The following is a 19,469-nucleotide window of genomic DNA, read 5'->3' as shown; positions in this document are numbered from 1 at the left end:
GAACTTCAACAAGTCAACCAAGGAAAAAAGTATCCAACACTGTTGCAAGTAAATACAGAACATGATCTATTCAATATTAAAAAGAACAAAACACCTACAACACCTAACCCTAACCCCAGAGAAAGATCTAATGGAGCCAGCTCTCACAGTGCCAGCAGCAGCAGCAGCAAACATCTGGCAGGCTTCAGCTGCAGCCGACAGGTTGTGGTCTTTAAATTTATGGATTTAATTTGACAGAAATGCCCCCCTGAATGGACAGAGGGCCAGAAGGAGTGTGGTTCTTTGTTTTTTATCAGCGTGCTGCACAGGCAGGGAAACACACACAAACACACATGATCTACCCTCATGCTTAATTGTATGCTCACACACACACACACACACACACACACACACACACACACACACACACACACACACACACACACACACAACACACACACACACACACACACACACACACACACACACACACACACACACACACACACACACACACACACACACACACACACACACACACACACACACACACACACACACACACACACACCTATATAATATTAACAGGTAGGCGTTCAGGCCTCACCGCCGTCTACATATAACGGGGCTGAAAGGGGAACTTCAGGAGCAAGTCAGTTGATATTTAAAACTGCACGGCTGAGAGAAATGCACTTCTCAAAAGCCCTGTGTTTATTTGAACAGGGGTGTTGGCTATATAAGGGAAAAAAACAGGCTTAAAGTTGAACAGCGATTACTACATCATTAACCATTAACCTTTACAATCATTTTTATCTGAAGCTGCGTTTATGGCGTTCTCGTTAATTGAAAAGTTAACAAGTCAAACATATATATATATATATATATATATATATTTTGACTTGGCCTGAGCTGCACAGTGAGCCTTAACACACCTGTAGAGTGCAGAATAGTGAGCCTGTTTTTTTATGAAAAGTGGATTTAATTACTCAAATTAAAAAGGAAAGGTTTTAAAACAATTTTCACAGCAACTTTAAGGGGCAGCCAATAAACAATCTCTAATCAGGCAGTAGTAAAAAATGTCTCTGAAATGATGAGCTATAAAACAATAAAACAAGTAATAACAAAGTAAAGACAGGAACAAAGTTCCTGTTAGCAATATCTGATATTATTTGTGTGGCTTTGTGAGGAATATAAGTGATTTTTAATGTTGCTTTTAAATTAGTATTTTACTATTTTCCATCCATTTATTTCTTTTTGTGCAACTTAATGCTATAATTGCTATAATCTTAATACATTTACTGAGTAAATATGCAATATGCAAAACGTAAAAGATATATTGTGGCATTCTAACATTCAATTAAAATGGAAATGAAGTAAAAATGTTTACCACCTTTGATTTATAAGTTAGTGGTTGTGAAATATTTGTATTTTAAAAGCCCCACCGCACGCTCAAATGTTATGTTATGCAAATTTACATTTATCCACAGAGGAACATTTCCTGCAATTCCATTTCCTGCAATTCCATGATCTTCAATATCAATATACAGAAAAAACCATTATAGATGTGTATGTTAGATTCATATCACGGACGTATGCAAATTCTCAGGTCAGGACTCTAATTGTTGGTATTCCTGGTGCACGGTTGCAATAAAAGAGGTTTTTGTTGTTGGTAGATTGTGATCTCCCCTATGACGGACCGTGTGATGCTCGAATGTCTGTTTTCCAAAAAAGAAGAAGTGTTAACATTTAAATTGACCGGCCTCTACCTATTCATGAAGCTGAACGGTGAACAGGTATTGGAGGTCTGCTACATATATATACCTGTCCACACACTGCGCACCTGAACTAGTGCGGCAGTGTTCACCTCCAAGGAGAGAAATGGCTTCGACCGAGGGCAACACTCAGACATGCAAGATGGTGAGTTGATAGGATGCTATACATTTTACATTACACTAATTTTAAAGCCTTAGACTTGTATTATCTAATTCTTTTTTATTTTCCGAGAAAAAATATGATTAAAGATTAGATATTTGTGGGTGCTAATAAGGCTTTCTATCTATTGCAGACGTCCTTGGACAACGACATCAACCAACATTTCCAGGATGCAATTGATGTGATTCAACAGCATTCAAACAATTCATATTACAATTCAGGTACAGTAAAAATGGCTGAGAATGGTTGCATAATTTACTGCAATAAGACATGATTATCAAACCTCTGCTATTTTATTTTAATTTATTTTTCAATGCACAATGTTGTGCTTATAAATCCACATCTTCTTCTCTTTTCTTTAATCTGTATAATTAATTGTATCACTTTCACTGATTCAATTATATCTGATCTAGTGTATTTTTTTTCATTTCAGAGTACACATATTATGAGACTCTTGGTTCGCAGCAGCAATCTCTGCAGTGTCAAATCTCCTGCTGCCTGGTCACACACCCGTCTGATGTACCGACTCCAGTTTACGACTGGAATGACATGGCTGTAAGTTGTGCACAAAAATCTGTATTTGTGTTTAAGATATAAAAACGTGATTTTGACTTGAAATGATTCTCTTTTAGCAGCAGTCCTGGCCTCAGGTCATCCCGGATGTTTCCTTGGGTCACTCTGCGCACTGCAATGAATCGCCTCATTTCTACTCTATCTTACCACCACAGAGGAACAGCAAATCAGGTAATCAGGTTAAGGTGTTCAGCATACCTTATTCATTTAAAATGCTTTGTGACTAAAACGACCAATTCCATCTCCTCAGGTCGTAAGAAGCTCAGACTTTATGAATACCTCCATGAATCACTGAATGACCCCAACATGGGCGACTCAATCCAGTGGACGGATAACAGCAGCGGCACGTTCCACTTCATCTCCAAGAACAAGGAGAAGCTGGCCGAGTGCTGGGGCCAACGCAAGGGCAACCGCAAGACCATGACCTATCAGAAGATGGCCAGGGCGCTGAGAAACTACAGCCGCACCGGGGAGATCATCAAGGTGCGCCGCAAACTCACGTATCAGTTCAACCCAGACATCCTGCACAGGCTGGGCTCGGCACACCTGCCCTGCCGCCCGGCAGCTCAGGAGGAGGCCCACCCCCGGCAGCCCAGCCCCGCCGAACAGAGCTACTGCGGCCCTGCAGCGGCCGACTGGCACAGCTGGTACGGACACTACCAGCTGCAGGAGGACTATGACCTGGCCTCCAGCTTCAATTCACAAAACACAACCAAACTCTGAGCTGCTTCTGATCACTGAGGGGGGAAATAACTTAATAAGGTTTTTCAAAGACTTCAGTTTTTCCACTTTCAAACTTTCTGGGTCCACATCCAGTCCCTGAACCTACTACAGGCTATGGGGCTATTAATGTAATAAAAGCTGTTTAAATAACCTTTATTATCAAATGTGTATGTTCCATAAAGAGGAGTGTTACTGTAAATGAAATTGTAAATGTGAGAGCTAAATTATATAACCCCTAGATTTAAATAACAAATAAAAATAAACACCTAAATCTAACAGAAAAGTGAAAATTGGGATATAATTAGATTTAATTTAAATCATGCTTCTATTTGTGCTGCAACTTATGGTAGCACATGAATGAAGCTCTTATTAAGGGTCTGATTAACAAGAACTTAACAGGAGGTTTTTGAAAACTGAGCCCATATTTAGTCAATTTATGTTTTGTGTCACACATTTCTTTTGTGGATTTATACACTGCTAGTAAAATGTTTCACTGTAAATCAATTGTAAATACTTTAAAAACTACTAAATGAATTGTTTGAGAAACTTCTCTAAAGTTCATAAAGAATAGAGATTTATATTCTATTTCTATAGATTTGATTGACAATGTCCTAAATGTTACTTTAAAGAATGATTTAGAAATATTCAAAGGACAACATGCAGTTATATATTCAACGATGCTTACATATACTTATGAGGAAAAACACAAGGCGTAGGGTTAAGTTCTTCACTTTAGTCTGAGGAATTAAAAGTTATCTTTAAAAAATATATATATATTATTTTATAAGATGGCAGCTAGAAGCATAAAAAGGTGAACAAATCGGTCACCTGCAACAGGTGTTCATTTTAAACAATTGACCCAATAAAAATAACTTTAAAGGTCTTTACAAGACGGTGGGAGAGATAATAAGGATTATTTTATCAAAATTACAACAATTTCTACATATAAGTTTGTCTATGGCTCCTGTTTTTTAAACAACCAGTTATAAGCATTATCTTATGAAATGTAAATAATTGTTCTTGTTTTGTATACTGATTATCTTATTGTGTATAAAGAAATGTTTGCTATTATTAGAGTAATCTTTTGTATTAACCTTTTTATTTGAATAAAACCAATAAATCTATCTTTGTACTCTCACTAGTGTTTTATTTGACTGACTTTATAACAAAAAACTTCAGCCACGCTCACGTCTTTTGTCACGAAAAGAGAAAACTGTGAAATGATCAGCGTGTTGAAAGATTTTGGCACCGTCTCCATTGAAATATTGCAACAAGCGCACTACAAAATCTGAAATTAAGACACATCCTGTGAGGAAAAATGTGGCAGCAAGTGTGTTTTTCCTGAAAAGAGAGCGTTGTGTAGACGCTGCCTTCAGGCCCGGTCTTATCTGCTTCAGCGGGGAGGATGTGGTCAGTGCTGGGAGGCTTTGTTGATGGGTTGACTGGTGCCGGTGATGGGGCTTTGTGGGATGGTGGTCATTGTTCCTGTGAACATTGGGTAGCAAACGTCTGGTGTTATGCAGAAAGCCCCGCTGCTGTGGGGGGTATAATAAGAGTCCGTACACTTGAGCATCTCAAAGTCAGTTTTGTGAAATTTGCCAAACTGCAAGGACTGTACTGCATTCAACTTCAACAGCAATGGTAAAGGATGATATTAAGTATTACTTTAAAATATAATTCCAAGGCAAAACGTTGAATGTTATTAGGTATTCAAAGCTGAATTATTTTTTATTCATCAGAATTCTTACCAGGAGTCTCAATCAGATTTGGAGGTGATCCTAGAGTTCCTAGAGGAGTACTACAGACAACATGCTGCAGAAAAAGGTAAGAGGAAAGCCTGGGAAAGGAAACTACAACACCTAAAGATGAACTTAATCTTAATTTTTGCTTTTTACAGTGGACGATGTGTATTGGTTTGCAGGTGCGCCTGTTGATGAAAGATTTTCCACTCTGGAAGCGGAACCGTGCGAGCAGCGCTGGATGTGTTATGAGCCACCTGTAAGCATTACAATGTTTTTTCCCCATAAGGCACCTGTATTTATAATTTAGTAAAATGTGCAAAATTGATCCTTGTTTTTCTTTATCAAAGATCATCAAACATGAACCTCTGCTGGCACACGTCGCTCCACACGCTCTCAGCCACAACACAACAGCAACATTGTTTGAGCGTGGGTCACTGCCAAACTTTGTATCAACAACACAAGCAACCAAACACACAGCGGGGAGTGGTGAGTTCTCCTTTTTTTGGTCACTAGATACTGTTATTGCTCTGGTTGCTAGTAGCCTGGGGGAAACAATACCAAGAGAGCAAATAAGAGACCTTCCCTTTACTGTAAAAAACAATTAACCTGTGCATGGCTTAGCTCTGTGGAGTTTTTTTACATATCTATTACATATCTATCAGATAACCGCAGTGTTTACAGCCATACCCTCTCCACTGAAAGGCATCCCATCAGTGTTGAGATTTTCTGGGAATTGTTGTATTTGAGGAAATGATTAACTGTAACAGCACCAACTGTTTTAAAGTGGTACAGCTGCTGTTATATTCCCAAATCCCCTCTTCTAATTCCCTATCAGGTTTAGCCACTTACTGTTTGCTCCATGGTTGCAGGTGGAAAGGTGCGCCTCTTTCACTTTCTGTTTGAGATGTTGGAGGATCCGAACATGGCCCACTGCGTGTGCTGGGTGCCAGCATCGGCCGGCATTTTCCGCTTCTCCTCCACCAACAAGGACCAGGTGGCAGCACTGTGGGGACAGAGGAAGGGCAACAAGAGGCCCATGACCTACCAGAAGATGTCCCGCGCCCTGAGGAACTACGCCCGGTCCGGAGAGATCTTCAAGGTGAAGAAGAAGCTCACCTACCAATTCAGCCAAGAGACACTGATGTTACTGCGGAAGTGTTAACGTGGTGATCTGTAGGGTGGACTAGATTTTGTGTAGCTCATTTTCACGTCATCTATAAACCTATTTTGTGTCCTTATATTTAATCTAAAAGCTAACACTTTCCAGTGTGTCAATATTGTGAGTAAAAAACTGTTCTTTTTAGATTGAGTTTATGGTGTAAATAATAAATAAAATAAAAAACATATTTCACTCTTGCAAAGCTGTCATCATTTTATTGTGTTTTTATATTATTTTAGGTAAGAATTGTTCTTAGCTGATATAGATAAAGGCTAATTCTATGTTTAGTATGTCAAGGTAAAAGATAACATGTCAGCCACACTATATTTTGAAGTACAGTATAAGGATTAGATTGTCTATTATTAATATGTATAAGACTATAAAACAACAGTATAGATGGAAACAAAGTTGAATTCAGCAAGACTTCTCTAAAGTAGTTTGTATATACTGTATAATATTGCAATTGACTAACCCTAACTCTTATCATCATTTATTCATATTTTCTATGGTTTCCGGCATACATAAAAGAATGCCGTAAAACATTAATATTACAATAATAAGAAAAGAAAAACCACATTATATAAATGTGTATAACATGTCAGTACGTGTTTAGATCAGTAATATACAAATTATCTAAAAGCAACAGTAGATTTATTTCTCAACCAACCACATAGTAATTATATTGGTCAACATAAATCTCAAAAGGCAGTTCAGGTTTCCCATTGAGTAGATTCCTACTGAGACTAATGTGCCTCTTCGCCTGTTGTGAGAGTGTGTTTTCCTTCATGTACAATCTTTGGCTGGCTGCAAAGATCCAGAGGGTGTCAGTGTAGTCCATCTCAAAGCCCCTCTGCCTCTTTTCCTTTTCCCTGTGGTGTGACCTCATGGCTAAATCGCCTCTGTGATGTGAACCCTCGGCCATCCCGGGCAATACCAAATGGTTTTGTGCTGTTTGTAGCAGACCCACATGATACCTCCCTAAGCCCAGTATTTACTGCTGGTGCCCACTGTGGGTTATAAATGGGTGAACTGAGCTATGAGTGTCTGTTACCAAGAAAGGCCACATACAAAGAGTCATGTACGAAACTTCTTAATTAAAAACGTCCACATCACATGACATGTGTTCGCCTGCATGTGACTCATTGAGGATCTTTCTCTTTGCTATGATTGTTCAAGCAAATATCTGAGAGTGGATATAGGCGGCATTCCTGTGCACAGACATTATCTACGGCCCCTAAAATAGAGCTGTGCCTTGTCTTGACTGTCCTATTGGCTTGTCTGAGGATTTGAATGTGAATGTTTTAAGTGCACTTCCATGTTCAGATCATTAACATGCTAAAGTGGTAAAGATATTGTTAGATTCTCTGCAGACACCTGGTACTGTCCAGGCTTGCTGGAGCTCGTCCAAATCCAGCAGTCTTGTTGTTTAATCTTCGCAACCTTTGATCGGACACCACATCTGATTTATCACTTGTGGTTTGACGTGCTAAAAAGATTAATTAGGACCAAAGCAGTAACATCAATGACATAATTCACAATGAAAGTCTCTTTTCATGTCAGATACACATGTCAAATGTCAAGGTCTATGGCAGCTTTCTAAGTATAGGCCATATAAACACCGCCCAGTCATCTCCTCAGTATTTATTTGCCAGTTTAAAAAGCCTGCTTTCCTTGGACAGCATTCCCCCTGGATTAAAAGGATATCTGTGGCATGTCGCAGCATTCCCTCTCAAACTTTTTTTATAACTTGTTCATATTGTTTATCCACGTGCTCTGTACATGTTGTCAATCAGTTGTAGTAGAGTATTACATCAGCATCAGACCTGTGACAATGACAACACTGTTCCCTTTTTATAAAGCCCACCTGCTGATTTCCTCCCTCTTCCCCTGCTTCTGTAGTGCATTAAGGATACTCATCTCTCATGCCCTGCTGACAGCCCTCACCCTGATCCCAAGGGGGGAATCTGGAAACAATGACTACAAATGTACCCTTAAATGACACTGACATTTTGAGCAATGCTGAATTACTCACGTTGTTGCGTATATGGAGACATATGGATGAAACTGAATGAAGGAGGAGCTGGTATGAAGATTTTGTTACCTTTTGACAGAGCTGGGCTATCTGTTTATCGTGTTTCAAATTGTTGTGTAAAACAAGATGACCAGCTGCAGCTTTCTATTTAATGGACACCCATGAGAATGCTATCGGAATAAGCTATCTGCTTACCTAACTCTCAAGATAGCAAATTCATTTTTTTCCAAATGTCCAACTATTCTGTCTCATGACATTTTGTAGAAATATGGGCTCTGCAAAAATTATATTATTTAAATTTAAATCCAACTGCTCCAACTACAAAACTAATATATTGAACTATAATCCAGCATTATAAAATTAACTTTTCTTCTTCTCTTTTTAAAAGCTGGCACAGCAGCCGGTGGGTAGGGGACAGTGATAGAGCAACCACTACAGAGAGGAGGAGCATGCCACCTCTCTATATAAGGCCTGAAAGCCTGTCCCTCCTGGATCTATCACTGGTCCTCCTTTGCTTCCCCAGTGAGATTTCAAACCTTATCTCTGTGCTCTCTCATCTCCCATCACTCTGGTCCGAAAGAGTCTTTGAGGTTTTTTCGTCTTCTGTCCTTTCATCATCTTTCTCCTTCCCGGGAAGAGAGGGGTTCTACGCCTTACCTGTCCTCCTCTAGAGTCACATTGCTCTGAAGACACCACCCTTCTTCTTTTGACTTCTTGACGCTTTTTTCTTGGGACGAGGCGCAAGATGCCAGAGCCCACAAAGAAAGGTAGGGGCCCACATAGTTTGTGTGCATGTAAGATCAAAGCATGTAAAAGAAAAATCCAACAAAGCCTACTTGAGGCTTGTATTAATTTGATAGCAAAAAAAACCTTTAGATTATTTTGTGATTGGCTTGGTATATTTATATTTAGTCTTAGTTTGAGGGGAGCACAGTCAGACGACTCCATCACTATGGCCAGCTTGTCCGTAGGAATCCTCAAAGTGACTTTGACAGTGGTATTGTATTACTGATGCATGCGTGTTTCTACCAACCTGGGCTGCAAGGGAGGATTTAAGGTCCATGAGCAAATACTATTGTTGCGGTGGGGCTAGGGGCTGGCATACTGGATTGTTCTCTGTGGTCCAGCTGGAGAAAGACAAGATGATGAAGATCAGCGTAGGAATGATGATGAGCGAAGAGTTGAACACAAGCAAAGACCTATGAAGGATGATGCAATTTGAGCGCGGGCCGGGTTGTAAAAAAAAAAATTGATTGTCTGTCTTTCTTATGATTGATGCGATTCCACCCGTCAAACATTTCCCCCTGCAACTAATTCAACTCCTAATTCAAGCCACACACAGCATTAACCCATCCCCTCTCTTCCACACCATAACTCTCACTCATCTGTACCATCATGTCCATCAACATTCCCTTTTAATCCGCTCTTGTCTGTCATTACGATATGGTATTACTCCCACCCTCCCCATTAGCCTAGCTCTTTTGGGGGGGGGGTCTGCTGTCGACCCAGATATGCCCATGTAAAGGAATTGGAACATTTTGTTTTCATCTTGGAAGCCTTCCTAGTGTGAGTTGATACAAGTTTTTAATAAACGTGTTATCCTCTAGGGGGACCTTTGATCTGCCTTTGGTTTTTCCTGACACCTTAGGCATGATTTGCACATAGATGTGAACATAATACTCTCTACACAAGATATCTATTCCTTGTTTTTCCTGGAAGAAAGAACCTTGAGCTTTACTGTTTTTACCCAAGATTTTTTGGGGCAAGGATTTTCTTATTTGAACCAACTAAGGATGTGGAGTTCCCTTTGAGACACATTTGCACTTTTAGTCTATATAAATAATATTAGCTGAAAGAAAATTGCATTTTCAAGATTTGGTTAATGGGCGCTCTTGTATTGCTTTGATACATTTGGGAAAAGGAACGCTCCATAATCCTATTTCTCCCATCCAGGTTTACCCTTTATACCCAGATGGCTCGTTAATGGTCAAGAAAATGTAGGCAGCCACAAAAACCAAGGTCATGAAACAATATTAAGTTCAACTTGGCCTTCATCTCTTATATTGTTCTGTCAACGTGTACATCGTGTCCATCCACTGCCATAAACATCACTAATCCCCTCAAAGACAAAGCTGTGGGGAAATAGAGGCAGCAGATGCCAGTCTGCTACAAACACTACCCATAAATAGCTGCTGCATAGCCAAGAGCAGCAGATAAATGAGAGTAGAAAAGTATTGTTCTTTAAATGAGTCTGAACAGCTGAAGAGAAGGAGGCCAGGGCTGTTGTTTTAGACACCCCACTCTCAAGCCTTTACAAAAGTCCGGACCAGATATGACGGACTGGCTGAGTCGCTCGCAGATCTCTTGGGACCTGGATTCTTGTCCCTGGAATAGTTCAGAATGAGTGCACTTTTAATCCCCATCCCTTGTTTCCTGCCATCTCCCTCCACAGCCGCCAAACCCCTCCTCCTTTTCCTGTGCCACACACCAAAACAGACATCTCCCTTGCACCCTCAGTTCAGGTTGGATTGTTCAGAGGTCAGACGCCTCGTCCATTAAACTTCTAACCTGGTGCCCAGAGGCCTTAGAGTACTGTCCTCGCTGCCACTCAGCTTCAGGTTTGAGTTGTGAACAAGCCCTTGTCTTCACCTCATGATATCTACTGTCCCTAAGGTCTGTCACTCTCCCTGAGCTCTGTCCTCTGACTCAGTTGCTTTGTGTTACAGAATACGATCTCATAAATCAAACCCATGGTAAGATACACTGGGGAAAGCCTGTCAGCAACTAATTGCTGCCCCAGAACAGCTGTAATCTCTCCTCAGACACTTAAAGACACATAAGTTACTTGTTCCTTTCTAACCAGAAGGAAAATTAAAGTCCCACAACAAGGAATAACAGCATCATGAATGTAGGGTTATTCAAGCAATGAAGGTCTCTGTTAGAAAATTAAGCTGCCGTCAGTTCGGCTCACGTCCGAGCCTCGGTGAGCTCTTCTGTCTGCACGCCAGCAGGGGGAACAGCTGAAATACCTGCAGCCTTGTCAGCTGCACTGGGAGTCCTCAGAGGTGAAACAAAACCTTTCTCCACTCTCATTATCTCAATGGAGATGAGACAGAAATTCTCGGGTGCATGATGTGACCCTGCAGGATTTTGGCCCAGTGGCCAGCGATACATTGTTTTGATGTGATGAGTGAAGGCAGCTAGTTTTGAAAAGGAATGCTAGGAAGCAATCGTTTGAGATGGAGGGATGGCTGTCAAAATGGTGCATAGTCAATGGACATACATGGATAAGTGTTGCAGTATTCATAGATGGCTGCAAATAGCTGGCAGGGAGAAACGGAGTCTCTCTTTGAAGGGAACAATGGTTTCTTTACATCTAAAGATACACAAAGAAGAGGTTTCAGTCTCAAATACAGGCTACAGGTTAATGTCAACATATTTAGCTATCTTAGAAAGTGGGACACTTGATGTAAAGGATACTTGGTTTAGATATTGAAATGTCATTCATTATTAACATTCCTCAAGATCTTTTTGGCAAGATGTTGGTTCTAGAGAATGCCCCTTATACAGGCCTTCACACTAACACTGGGTCTTGCCTCAAAGTTTGTATTTTTTTAGCAATGGGCTCTCTGAATAATTATGTTTTGGTTTTGGTACAACAGGCTGTTGGACAAATTGGCTTTTTGTGGGCTTGGTTTGGAGATAATGGGCTATTGGGCCGTAGGAATCCCCAAAAAGGAAAAGAACAGAGGCCTTACCTGAACTACAGTGAGCTTGAGTAGTTTTCTAATGTTGCTACGCTTGTTCCCATTGTACACACAACTGCATGTCGGGCCAGTGTTCTTTCTCTTGATATGACACATGTGCACCAAGTTTGACGTTTCAGTTGATTTATGTTAAGAGTAGACAATAAACCAGTCTAAGTTTTGGGATTTTTAGTTAAGCGTTGGATTATACCGAAACACTAAACACTTGCATGAGCAGGCTGTATTGTGCCTTAATCAATCCATCTTCTTCTTCTTCTTCTAATCATATTCCCTCACGTAACTTGTGTATACTCTTTCAATTACTTTGTAAATATAAGATGCTATAGGGAAAGGTTTGCCTTGTCTCATTATCTAGTTGCATACTGCCATGTAACTGTTTTGTTTAACGTTTTTCATTTACTGAGTGAGGATCAAGGTGAGCAGAGGGTTTGCAGTAGAGGATTACTTAGGCAATGTTGTGTGTAATATCAACATAAAGAATTTAAACTTATCTGAGCAAGAACAATGATATATTAAGCTGCTCCACATACTGATACTCCCATGAGTATATGACAACATATCATGACTATATGCTCCACTAACCCACTGATAACAAAAGAGGTACATTATTTAACCCCATCACTGCATACCAATGGCTGTATGGGTGCTTTGATCTGTTTAGGCCCTGCGTTGAGTCCCGGTGCAGGTTTTTGAATGTCATATCCAAACATGTTTCTGACACTGCCCCACCACCATCATTAGTTTCATAAGTCTAGACGAGGCAGAGGGCATACAAATGGTGTGTCTGGGGCCTCTACCATAATCAGTTAAGACAGCATGGTGTCTAAACATGAGGAGCCAACCATCTGACACATAGATGATATGGCTTAGTGGTACAGTAAATGGATATCAATAAAGAAGTCAATAGGCACAAACATTTTTAGGATTAGGACAAACTGCAAAACATCTCGTTATCATGTTTTTAAAGTGATGTGTTTGTTTTTTCTTCTTTTAGATGAGATGGCGAATGGCCAGCCAGAAGGTGAGTGGATTATGATAGACATCCAATCTGCCCATGTTGCCTTACAGTCTAGCAGATAATGTCCATGTTATATGCACAATACAGATATATATGTTTTATCAAAACAAGCTTAAAAAGCAACTCTTTGGATTAACACAAAATCCAACTGCCAAGTGTACAGATAAAAACCAACCCTTCACTAGTAAGATGATGATGGCAGCTCTGTATTTGGCGTGAACGTGCATACAGTCTTATAGGAGTGTAAATGTGGAGCCAATAGTCGGCAGTATGGTTTGCTGCTGTGCTCCAGAGCGATCTGTGGCAACAACCAAGCTGTCAGCATCTCTGACATTCCTTTCGCCATCCAGCTAAACCCTGTCTGTTGATTCAGCTGACGCCCGGGACGCCCCATGTGAGCAAGGTGCTGGCATGCAATTGGCTTATTGCCGGCGCTAGGGTTTGACCTTGGAGCTGCAGCATCTTGAGGCTCCAACATAGTCAGATAGGACACCTCAGGTTTTGAGGTTCTTATCACAAATATTCCTATGTAAAACATTTTAAGAGAAAGACATTTGCCATCCATTATTTTTAGCATTCAATAAAAAAATTGACGCTGGATCTAAGTGTTATCTTTGAAGACTGGTGCGCTGGTTCATCATTTCATAATTTGAACATGGTGTATTTTTATTTCTGGGCATTGCAATTGTGAACAACACATATCTAAGCGGGAAAGAAATGTGATGTGATGTAATGTATAAAATGTGAAAATGGTTTGAAATTATGTTATTCAAGGACTAGGTGCAGGCAGGTGGGTTAAGATACATATTTGTGTGTTTGTATGTCTGTTTGTGTGTGTATGTTTGAGTTCAAGTCTGAGAGAGGCCTTGAAGTTGCTTTGTGCTTATAAAAAGCAGCTGTTCCATCCACCACTATATTTGTCACATGCTTAGAAAGTGTTGCCCCAGAAAGTAACGGTGCCATGCCCCTACCTGAGATTACCCTGGAGGTTTCTCCACCAACAGGTGGGTAACCTTGACGTCCCCTTCACTTGCCCCAGAGTGTTGGGTTATTTTCACATCACACTCACATCACGAGTTTGTTTGGTTTGTGAAACGGTTTTTTTCTCACTTGAAGACACTCAAATCACTCTGAGGCATGAAACTGCATTTTGTTGAGTAGGTTTGGTTGCTCAACACACCGTTATAGGCAAAAATGGTTAATTAGGTTAGCTGTAAGATCACCTCCCCACTAACTGCGTACATATCCACATGCCTGCACTGCTCTACCTGCATTTGCTTTGATGCTTGATGCTGATAGTGACTCATACTCCAGTTGTCTGTGCCTTTGTGAAACTGTGTGACTTATTCAACACACATGAGCTATAGAGAGATTGGGGATGTTTGGTTTTATTTACTGTCGGCTTTCGTCAAAAGCCAGTTGCCTAAATGTCATGGTACAAGCAATCAAATCATTTAATTTATACTGTGACAGTCAGTAAATTCCGCCATCTTTAATCTCTCTAAAGTATAGATATGCAATGACCAGATAAATGCTCCTCTGGTGCCCCAATGAAAACATGACACAAGATAGCATACCACATTGGTGCTTTAAAATTAATATATGTTTGACTTGATTAAAATAAATGTGGTTTTCATATCAACAAGCCTGACAAATCCAATAGCATAGTTGTATAATCTATAGTTTAAAATCAGCTTCCTTAAATGACACCAATTAGAATTGCAGCTATCTGGTCATTAGCCATGTATACCACCTTGTTGAGCAAGCATTGTATTGCAAGACTACCAGCGGTTGTGCACCAAGCTTGCTGCTCTAGCCTGGCGCTTTGTCTGCTGTACAGAGGCTGTAGCAGATGGGAAAGAGCCAGTAGAGACTGATGGGAAGAAACCAGAGCCCTCAGAGCCTGCGCCATTACAGGCTGTGGAGGCTCAGGAGCCAAGCCCCACCGAGACTAACACAAACCAACCACAGCCTGGTGGGGTTGGGGTCAAAGAGCAGGCAGAGTCTGAAAACTCTACTGTTAAGGAAGAGGGTCCTTGCTCCCCCCCACCAACTGGTAAGTATGCTTCTTAACATCAATAAGTCCCATTCTCTAGCTCTTTCACCTTAAATGCTACTGAAACAAGTCCTGAAAGTCTTACAAGTCATGTCAGTTGCACACTACATGGCTCAGCAGCATGGCCAAATGATCTATAACGCTGAAAGCTGATAGATATCTTTACTTTCCTGATAAGAATGCTATGGACTTCACTCTTACTAGTTGGAGTCATACATTAACCTATATTTAGATTTTAAAACAGTGCTCCAAATCATACATGACACTAATTGCATGTGAGCCCATAAGAATTACAAGAAATATACTTACACCAGAGTGCTTCATGGTTGAGTGTCCGAGTTTTCAGATGTCTTAAGAAATAGGGACTATGATAGAGCGATAAATAAGGACTAAAAGTTGAAGTATTGACTTGGTAAACTGAAGGTGATACAATTTGTACGCAAGGTGAGTCTTTAAATGATATCATCCAGATATATGAATGTATCAGCAGAACAAACACACACACAGGAAATATAGTGTTGATAGGCGATCTCCAGGAGAGTTGGAATACATTGATTGTAAGAAGAAATTTGCAACTCAAGTAAGAAAGACGAGATACTAGGAAGATACAGAAGATTGGAAGCTTTTGGAAGCTTGATCATCAGCATTTTTTTTGCATGTATGGTTTGCTGATTAAAGGTTGATGATGTGTTTTCTGTATGCCAAGTTGGTAAAAAGCCGGTGTCGTTAGTTTCGGTTGATTGAAGATCTTGCAGTATTGAGCAGTTATGATCCCATGTTGTTTCATTTTGTAGACATACAGTATAGGTTCCAATCAACGCTTGATGGTTTTGTCTTATCTTCCTATCCAAGAGCTGCATACTCCATTTAAAAATGTGTATGTCATGCGATCAATGCCCTTTTAGGCCTTCCAATCTTTTGCCTTTTTGCCCGGCAGTGACTGATTTTGAGCTTTTTCATAGGTGGGTGTATTTGTCAATTACTTTTTTATTGCAGATGATGATGCTGCGGCAGCCACTACCCCATCCCCAACACCCCATGCAGGTGTGTGCTTATTAATGTGCATTACAATTGTGAAACCTCAACGTCAGTAGCATAATCCTAATCTTGACATATTAACAGTACATTTTGTAAATTAATAAGCAGGAAAATAGTCTTACAATACATTGTTTTTCAGTTTTGTATCAATGGTGAGAATGGTGTGAAAAGTTCTGATTCATTGTGATAGAGAGTGGGGGTCAAAGGGCAGGCAGGTGGGTGTAGATGTGCAAGTTGGTAGATATTGGTGAGTTCGTGGGACAGTTTGCTGTGTTGGTTTTGGAGTGTATGTTTGAGTGCGAGACTGAGAGAGGCATTGCAGATGCTGAAGCTTTGCGCTTATAAAAAGCAGCTGTTCCATCGACCACTATATTTGTCACATGTTCAGAAAGTGTTGCACCAGAGAGTAACGGTGCCATGCCCCTACCTGAGATTACCCTGGAGGTTTCTCCACCGACAGGTAACCCTGACGACCCCTTCACTTGCCCCAGAGTGTTGCATTAGTTTGCACTTCACAGTGACATCACATGTTCTTTGGTGTGTGCAACCATTTTTTTCTTGTCATCACTTCAATCCATCTGAAAGGTGTGAAGCTGCATTCTTGTTGTGCAGGTTTGATTGCCCAACACACAGTTTGTTTGCGAAAAAAGTTAATTAGGTTAGCTTTAAGATCACCTCCCCACTAACTGTGTACATATCCACATGCTTGCACTGCTCTACCTGCATATGCTTTGATGCTTGGTGCTGATAGTGACTCATACTGTTGCTGTCTGTCTTTGTGAAACTGTGTGACAGTAATTCATCACACAGGAGCTATAGAAGGCTTAGGGATGTTGAGTTTTACTGACTGTTGACTGTATTCCAAGGCTAACTTTCTAAATGTAATGGGATAAACAATCATACAATTTCCTACATAATGTATGAGTCAGTAAATCCCTCCCTCCATAATATCTTTACAGTATAGATATGCAATGACCAGATAAATGCTCCTCTGGTGCACCCAATGAAAACATGACACAAGATAGCATACCACATTGGTGCTTATATAATTAAATATATGTTGGACTTGATTAAAATAAATGTGGTTTTCATATCATCAAGTCTGACAAATCCACTAGCATAGTTGTATAATCTATAGTTTAAAATCAGCTTCCTTAAATGACACCAATTAGAATTGCAGCTATCTGGTCATTAGCCATGTATACCACCTTGTTGAGCAAGCATTGTATTGCAAGACTACCAGCGGTTGTGCACCAAGCTTGCTGCTCTAGCCTGGCGCTTTGTCTGCTGTACAGAGGCTGTAGCAGATGGGAAAGAGCCAGTAGAGACTGATGGGAAGAAACCAGAGCCCTCAGAGCCTGAGCCATTACAGGCTGTGGAGGCTCAGGAGCCAAGCCCCACCGAGACTAACACAAACCAACCACAGCCTGGTGGGGTTGGGGTCAAAGAGCAGGCAGAGTCTGAAAACTCTACTGTTAAGGAAGAGGGTCCTTGCTCCCCCCCACCAACTGGTAAGTATGCTTCTTAACATCAATAAGTCCCATTCTCTAGCTCTTTCACCTTAAATGCTACTGAAACAAGTCCTGAAAGTCTTACAAGTCATGTCAGTTGCACACTACATGGCTCAGCAGCATGGCCAAATGATCTATAACGTTGAAAGCTAATAGATATCTTTACTTTCCTGATAAGAATGCTATGGACTTCACTCTTACTAGTTGGAGTCATTTGTTGACCTACCATTTGCTTTGAAAAACAGTCCTCTTGTTCTCTTAGGGCCGTATGTAATTGCATGTAGACCTTTATGAATAAATAAAAAACATACTTACACCTGAGGACTTCATGGTCCAGTGTCTGTGTTGTCAGATGTCTTAAGAAGGCACGAATATAAACCGATAAATAAGGAATAAAAAATGAAGTACTGACATGGCGAACGGGGGGCAAAGCCATTTGTATGCAAGTCTTTAAATTATAGCATCCAGATAAATAAATGCATCAGCAAACAAGCAAACACATACCTACATTAAATAAAGTGTTGATAAGGTGGCCAGCTGTTTTTATGATGCGTTTTCTGCGCGCCAAAATGCTTAAGAGACAGTCTGTTTGGAACAGCGGCTTGAGAAGCTTGCACTAATGAGCATACATGCTCCTACATTGTTTTATTTTTCAGATATGTTAGGCTCCAATCATCGCTTAATATTTGGGTATTATTCTAAGAGCTGCATACTCCATTTAAAGACTTGTCTTGCATGAAATCAATGGCGTTTTAGTCCTTCTAGGCCTTTTGCCTTTTTGGCCTGGCAGTGACAGATTTTGAGCTTTTTGATAGGTGGGTCTATTTGTCAATTACACCTTAATTGCAGATGAGGATTCTGCTGCAGCCACTACCCCATCCCCAACACCCCATGCAGGTGTGTGCTTATTAATGTGGACTACAATTGTAAATCTGAATGTCATTTGCATAATCGTAATCTTGACATATTAACAGCACATTTTGTATATTTATAAGCAGGACAATAGTATAACAATGCGTTGTTTTCATGTGTTGTATCAAATGTGAGTATGGTCTGAAAAGATGTGACTCAATGTGACCAAATGTGAAGGTCAACGTCCAGGCAAGTGGGTGTAGATGTGTGAGTTGGTACATATTTGTGTGTTTGTATGTCTGTTTGTGTGTGTTGGTTTTGGAGTGTATGTTTGAGTGCGAGACTGAGAGAGGCATTGCAGATGCTAAAGCGTTGTGCTTAAAGCAGCTGTTCCATCCACCACTATATTTGTCACATGTTTAGAAAGTGTTGCACCAGTGAGTAATGGTGCCATGCCCCTACCTGAGATTACCCTGGAGGTTTCTCCACCGACAGGTGGGTAACCCTGACGTCCCCTGTACTTGCCACGGAATGTTGGCATATTTTTGCGCATCACACTTACATCACGAGTTTGTTTGGTGTGTGCCACACTTTCTTTCTCACTTAAATCACCCTGAAAGGCGTGAAACTGCATTTTTGTTGTGTAGGTATAATTGCTCAGCATTTTGTCATTTATTTGCACAAAAAGTTTAATTTGGTTAGCTGTAACACCATCCCACTAACTGTGCATTAATCCACATGCTTGCACTGCTATACCTGCATTTGCTTTGATGCTTGGTGCTGATAGGGACTCACACTGTTGCTGTCACCATGTTTTTGAAGCTGTGTGACAGTAATTCAACACACAGGATGTATAGAGGGATTGGTGAGGTTTGGTTTTACTGATTTATGGCTCTTGTCAAAGGCTAGCTGTCAAAATGTAATGGTACAAGCAATCAGTGAGTCAGTTAATTCCTACCTCCTTAATCTCTTTACTGTATGGATATGCAATGACCAGATAGATGCTTCTTTGGTGCACCTGATCAAGACATGACACAATGGCATACTACATTGGTGCTTTCATAATTAATATAATTATATACGATTA

At 40.4% G+C, this 19,469-nt stretch overlaps 3 protein-coding genes across 6 annotated transcripts in view; all 3 read left to right on the top strand.

Annotated features, from left to right (window-relative positions):
* The first annotated feature begins 1,775 nt into the window (after nucleotides 1-1,775).
* spic (Spi-C transcription factor (Spi-1/PU.1 related)) lies at nucleotides 1,776-4,345 on the top strand. 2 transcript variants are annotated; one of them, XM_034133377.1, is made up of 5 exons: nucleotides 1,776-1,896; nucleotides 2,045-2,132; nucleotides 2,345-2,466; nucleotides 2,547-2,655; nucleotides 2,735-4,345. In XM_034133377.1, exons 1-5 carry the CDS (start codon nucleotides 1,858-1,860, stop codon nucleotides 3,205-3,207), a joined length of 831 nt encoding a protein of 276 aa, XP_033989268.1. In that variant the 5' UTR covers nucleotides 1,776-1,857; the 3' UTR covers nucleotides 3,208-4,345. The 2 variants fall into 2 exon arrangements, with proteins under 2 accessions (XP_033989268.1, XP_033989267.1); XM_034133376.1 differs by having other exon boundaries at nucleotides 2,544-2,655.
* Nucleotides 4,346-4,762: 417 nt separating this feature from the next.
* Nucleotides 4,763-6,171, top strand: spi2 (Spi-2 proto-oncogene). Its single transcript, XM_034133289.1, has 5 exons — nucleotides 4,763-4,848; nucleotides 4,947-5,031; nucleotides 5,129-5,205; nucleotides 5,297-5,435; nucleotides 5,819-6,171. The coding sequence occupies exons 1-5, from the start codon at nucleotides 4,846-4,848 to the stop codon at nucleotides 6,109-6,111; spliced, it is 597 nt and encodes a 198-aa protein (XP_033989180.1). The 5' UTR covers nucleotides 4,763-4,845; the 3' UTR covers nucleotides 6,112-6,171.
* A 2,506-nt stretch (nucleotides 6,172-8,677) lies between these two features.
* mybpc1 (myosin binding protein C1) overlaps nucleotides 8,678-19,469 on the top strand; it is a 30,684-nt gene continuing 19,892 nt past the window's right edge. For all 3 annotated transcript variants that reach the window (XM_034133372.1, XM_034133371.1, XM_034133373.1), the window contains exons 1-2: nucleotides 8,678-8,907; nucleotides 12,902-12,928. In XM_034133372.1, coding sequence (XP_033989263.1) covers nucleotides 8,886-8,907; nucleotides 12,902-12,928 — 49 coding nt within the window. In that variant the 5' untranslated portion in view covers nucleotides 8,678-8,885. The remainder of the gene's footprint in view (nucleotides 8,908-12,901; nucleotides 12,929-19,469) is intronic.

The sequence above is a fragment of the Trematomus bernacchii genome, unplaced genomic scaffold (assembly GCF_902827165.1).
Source record: "Trematomus bernacchii unplaced genomic scaffold, fTreBer1.1, whole genome shotgun sequence".
Taxonomy (NCBI): Eukaryota; Metazoa; Chordata; class Actinopteri; order Perciformes; family Nototheniidae; genus Trematomus; species Trematomus bernacchii.
This window is presented reverse-complemented; position numbering and strand designations above follow the sequence as displayed.

Bases quoted from the DNA above. Each gene is read 5' to 3' on its own strand.
- spic (XM_034133376.1), top strand. From the start codon at position 1,858: ATGGCTTCGACCGAGGGCAACACTCAGACATGCAAGATG. The intron at 2,467-2,543 runs GTAAGTTGTGCA...ATTCTCTTTTAG, and splicing joins ACGACTGGAATGACATGGCT to CAGCAGTCCTGGCCTCAGGT. The intron at 2,656-2,734 runs GTAATCAGGTTA...CCATCTCCTCAG, and splicing joins ACAGAGGAACAGCAAATCAG to GTCGTAAGAAGCTCAGACTT.
- spi2 (XM_034133289.1), top strand. The intron at 5,032-5,128 runs GTAAGAGGAAAG...ATTGGTTTGCAG, and splicing joins ACAACATGCTGCAGAAAAAG to GTGCGCCTGTTGATGAAAGA. The intron at 5,436-5,818 runs GTGAGTTCTCCT...CCATGGTTGCAG, and splicing joins CAAACACACAGCGGGGAGTG to GTGGAAAGGTGCGCCTCTTT.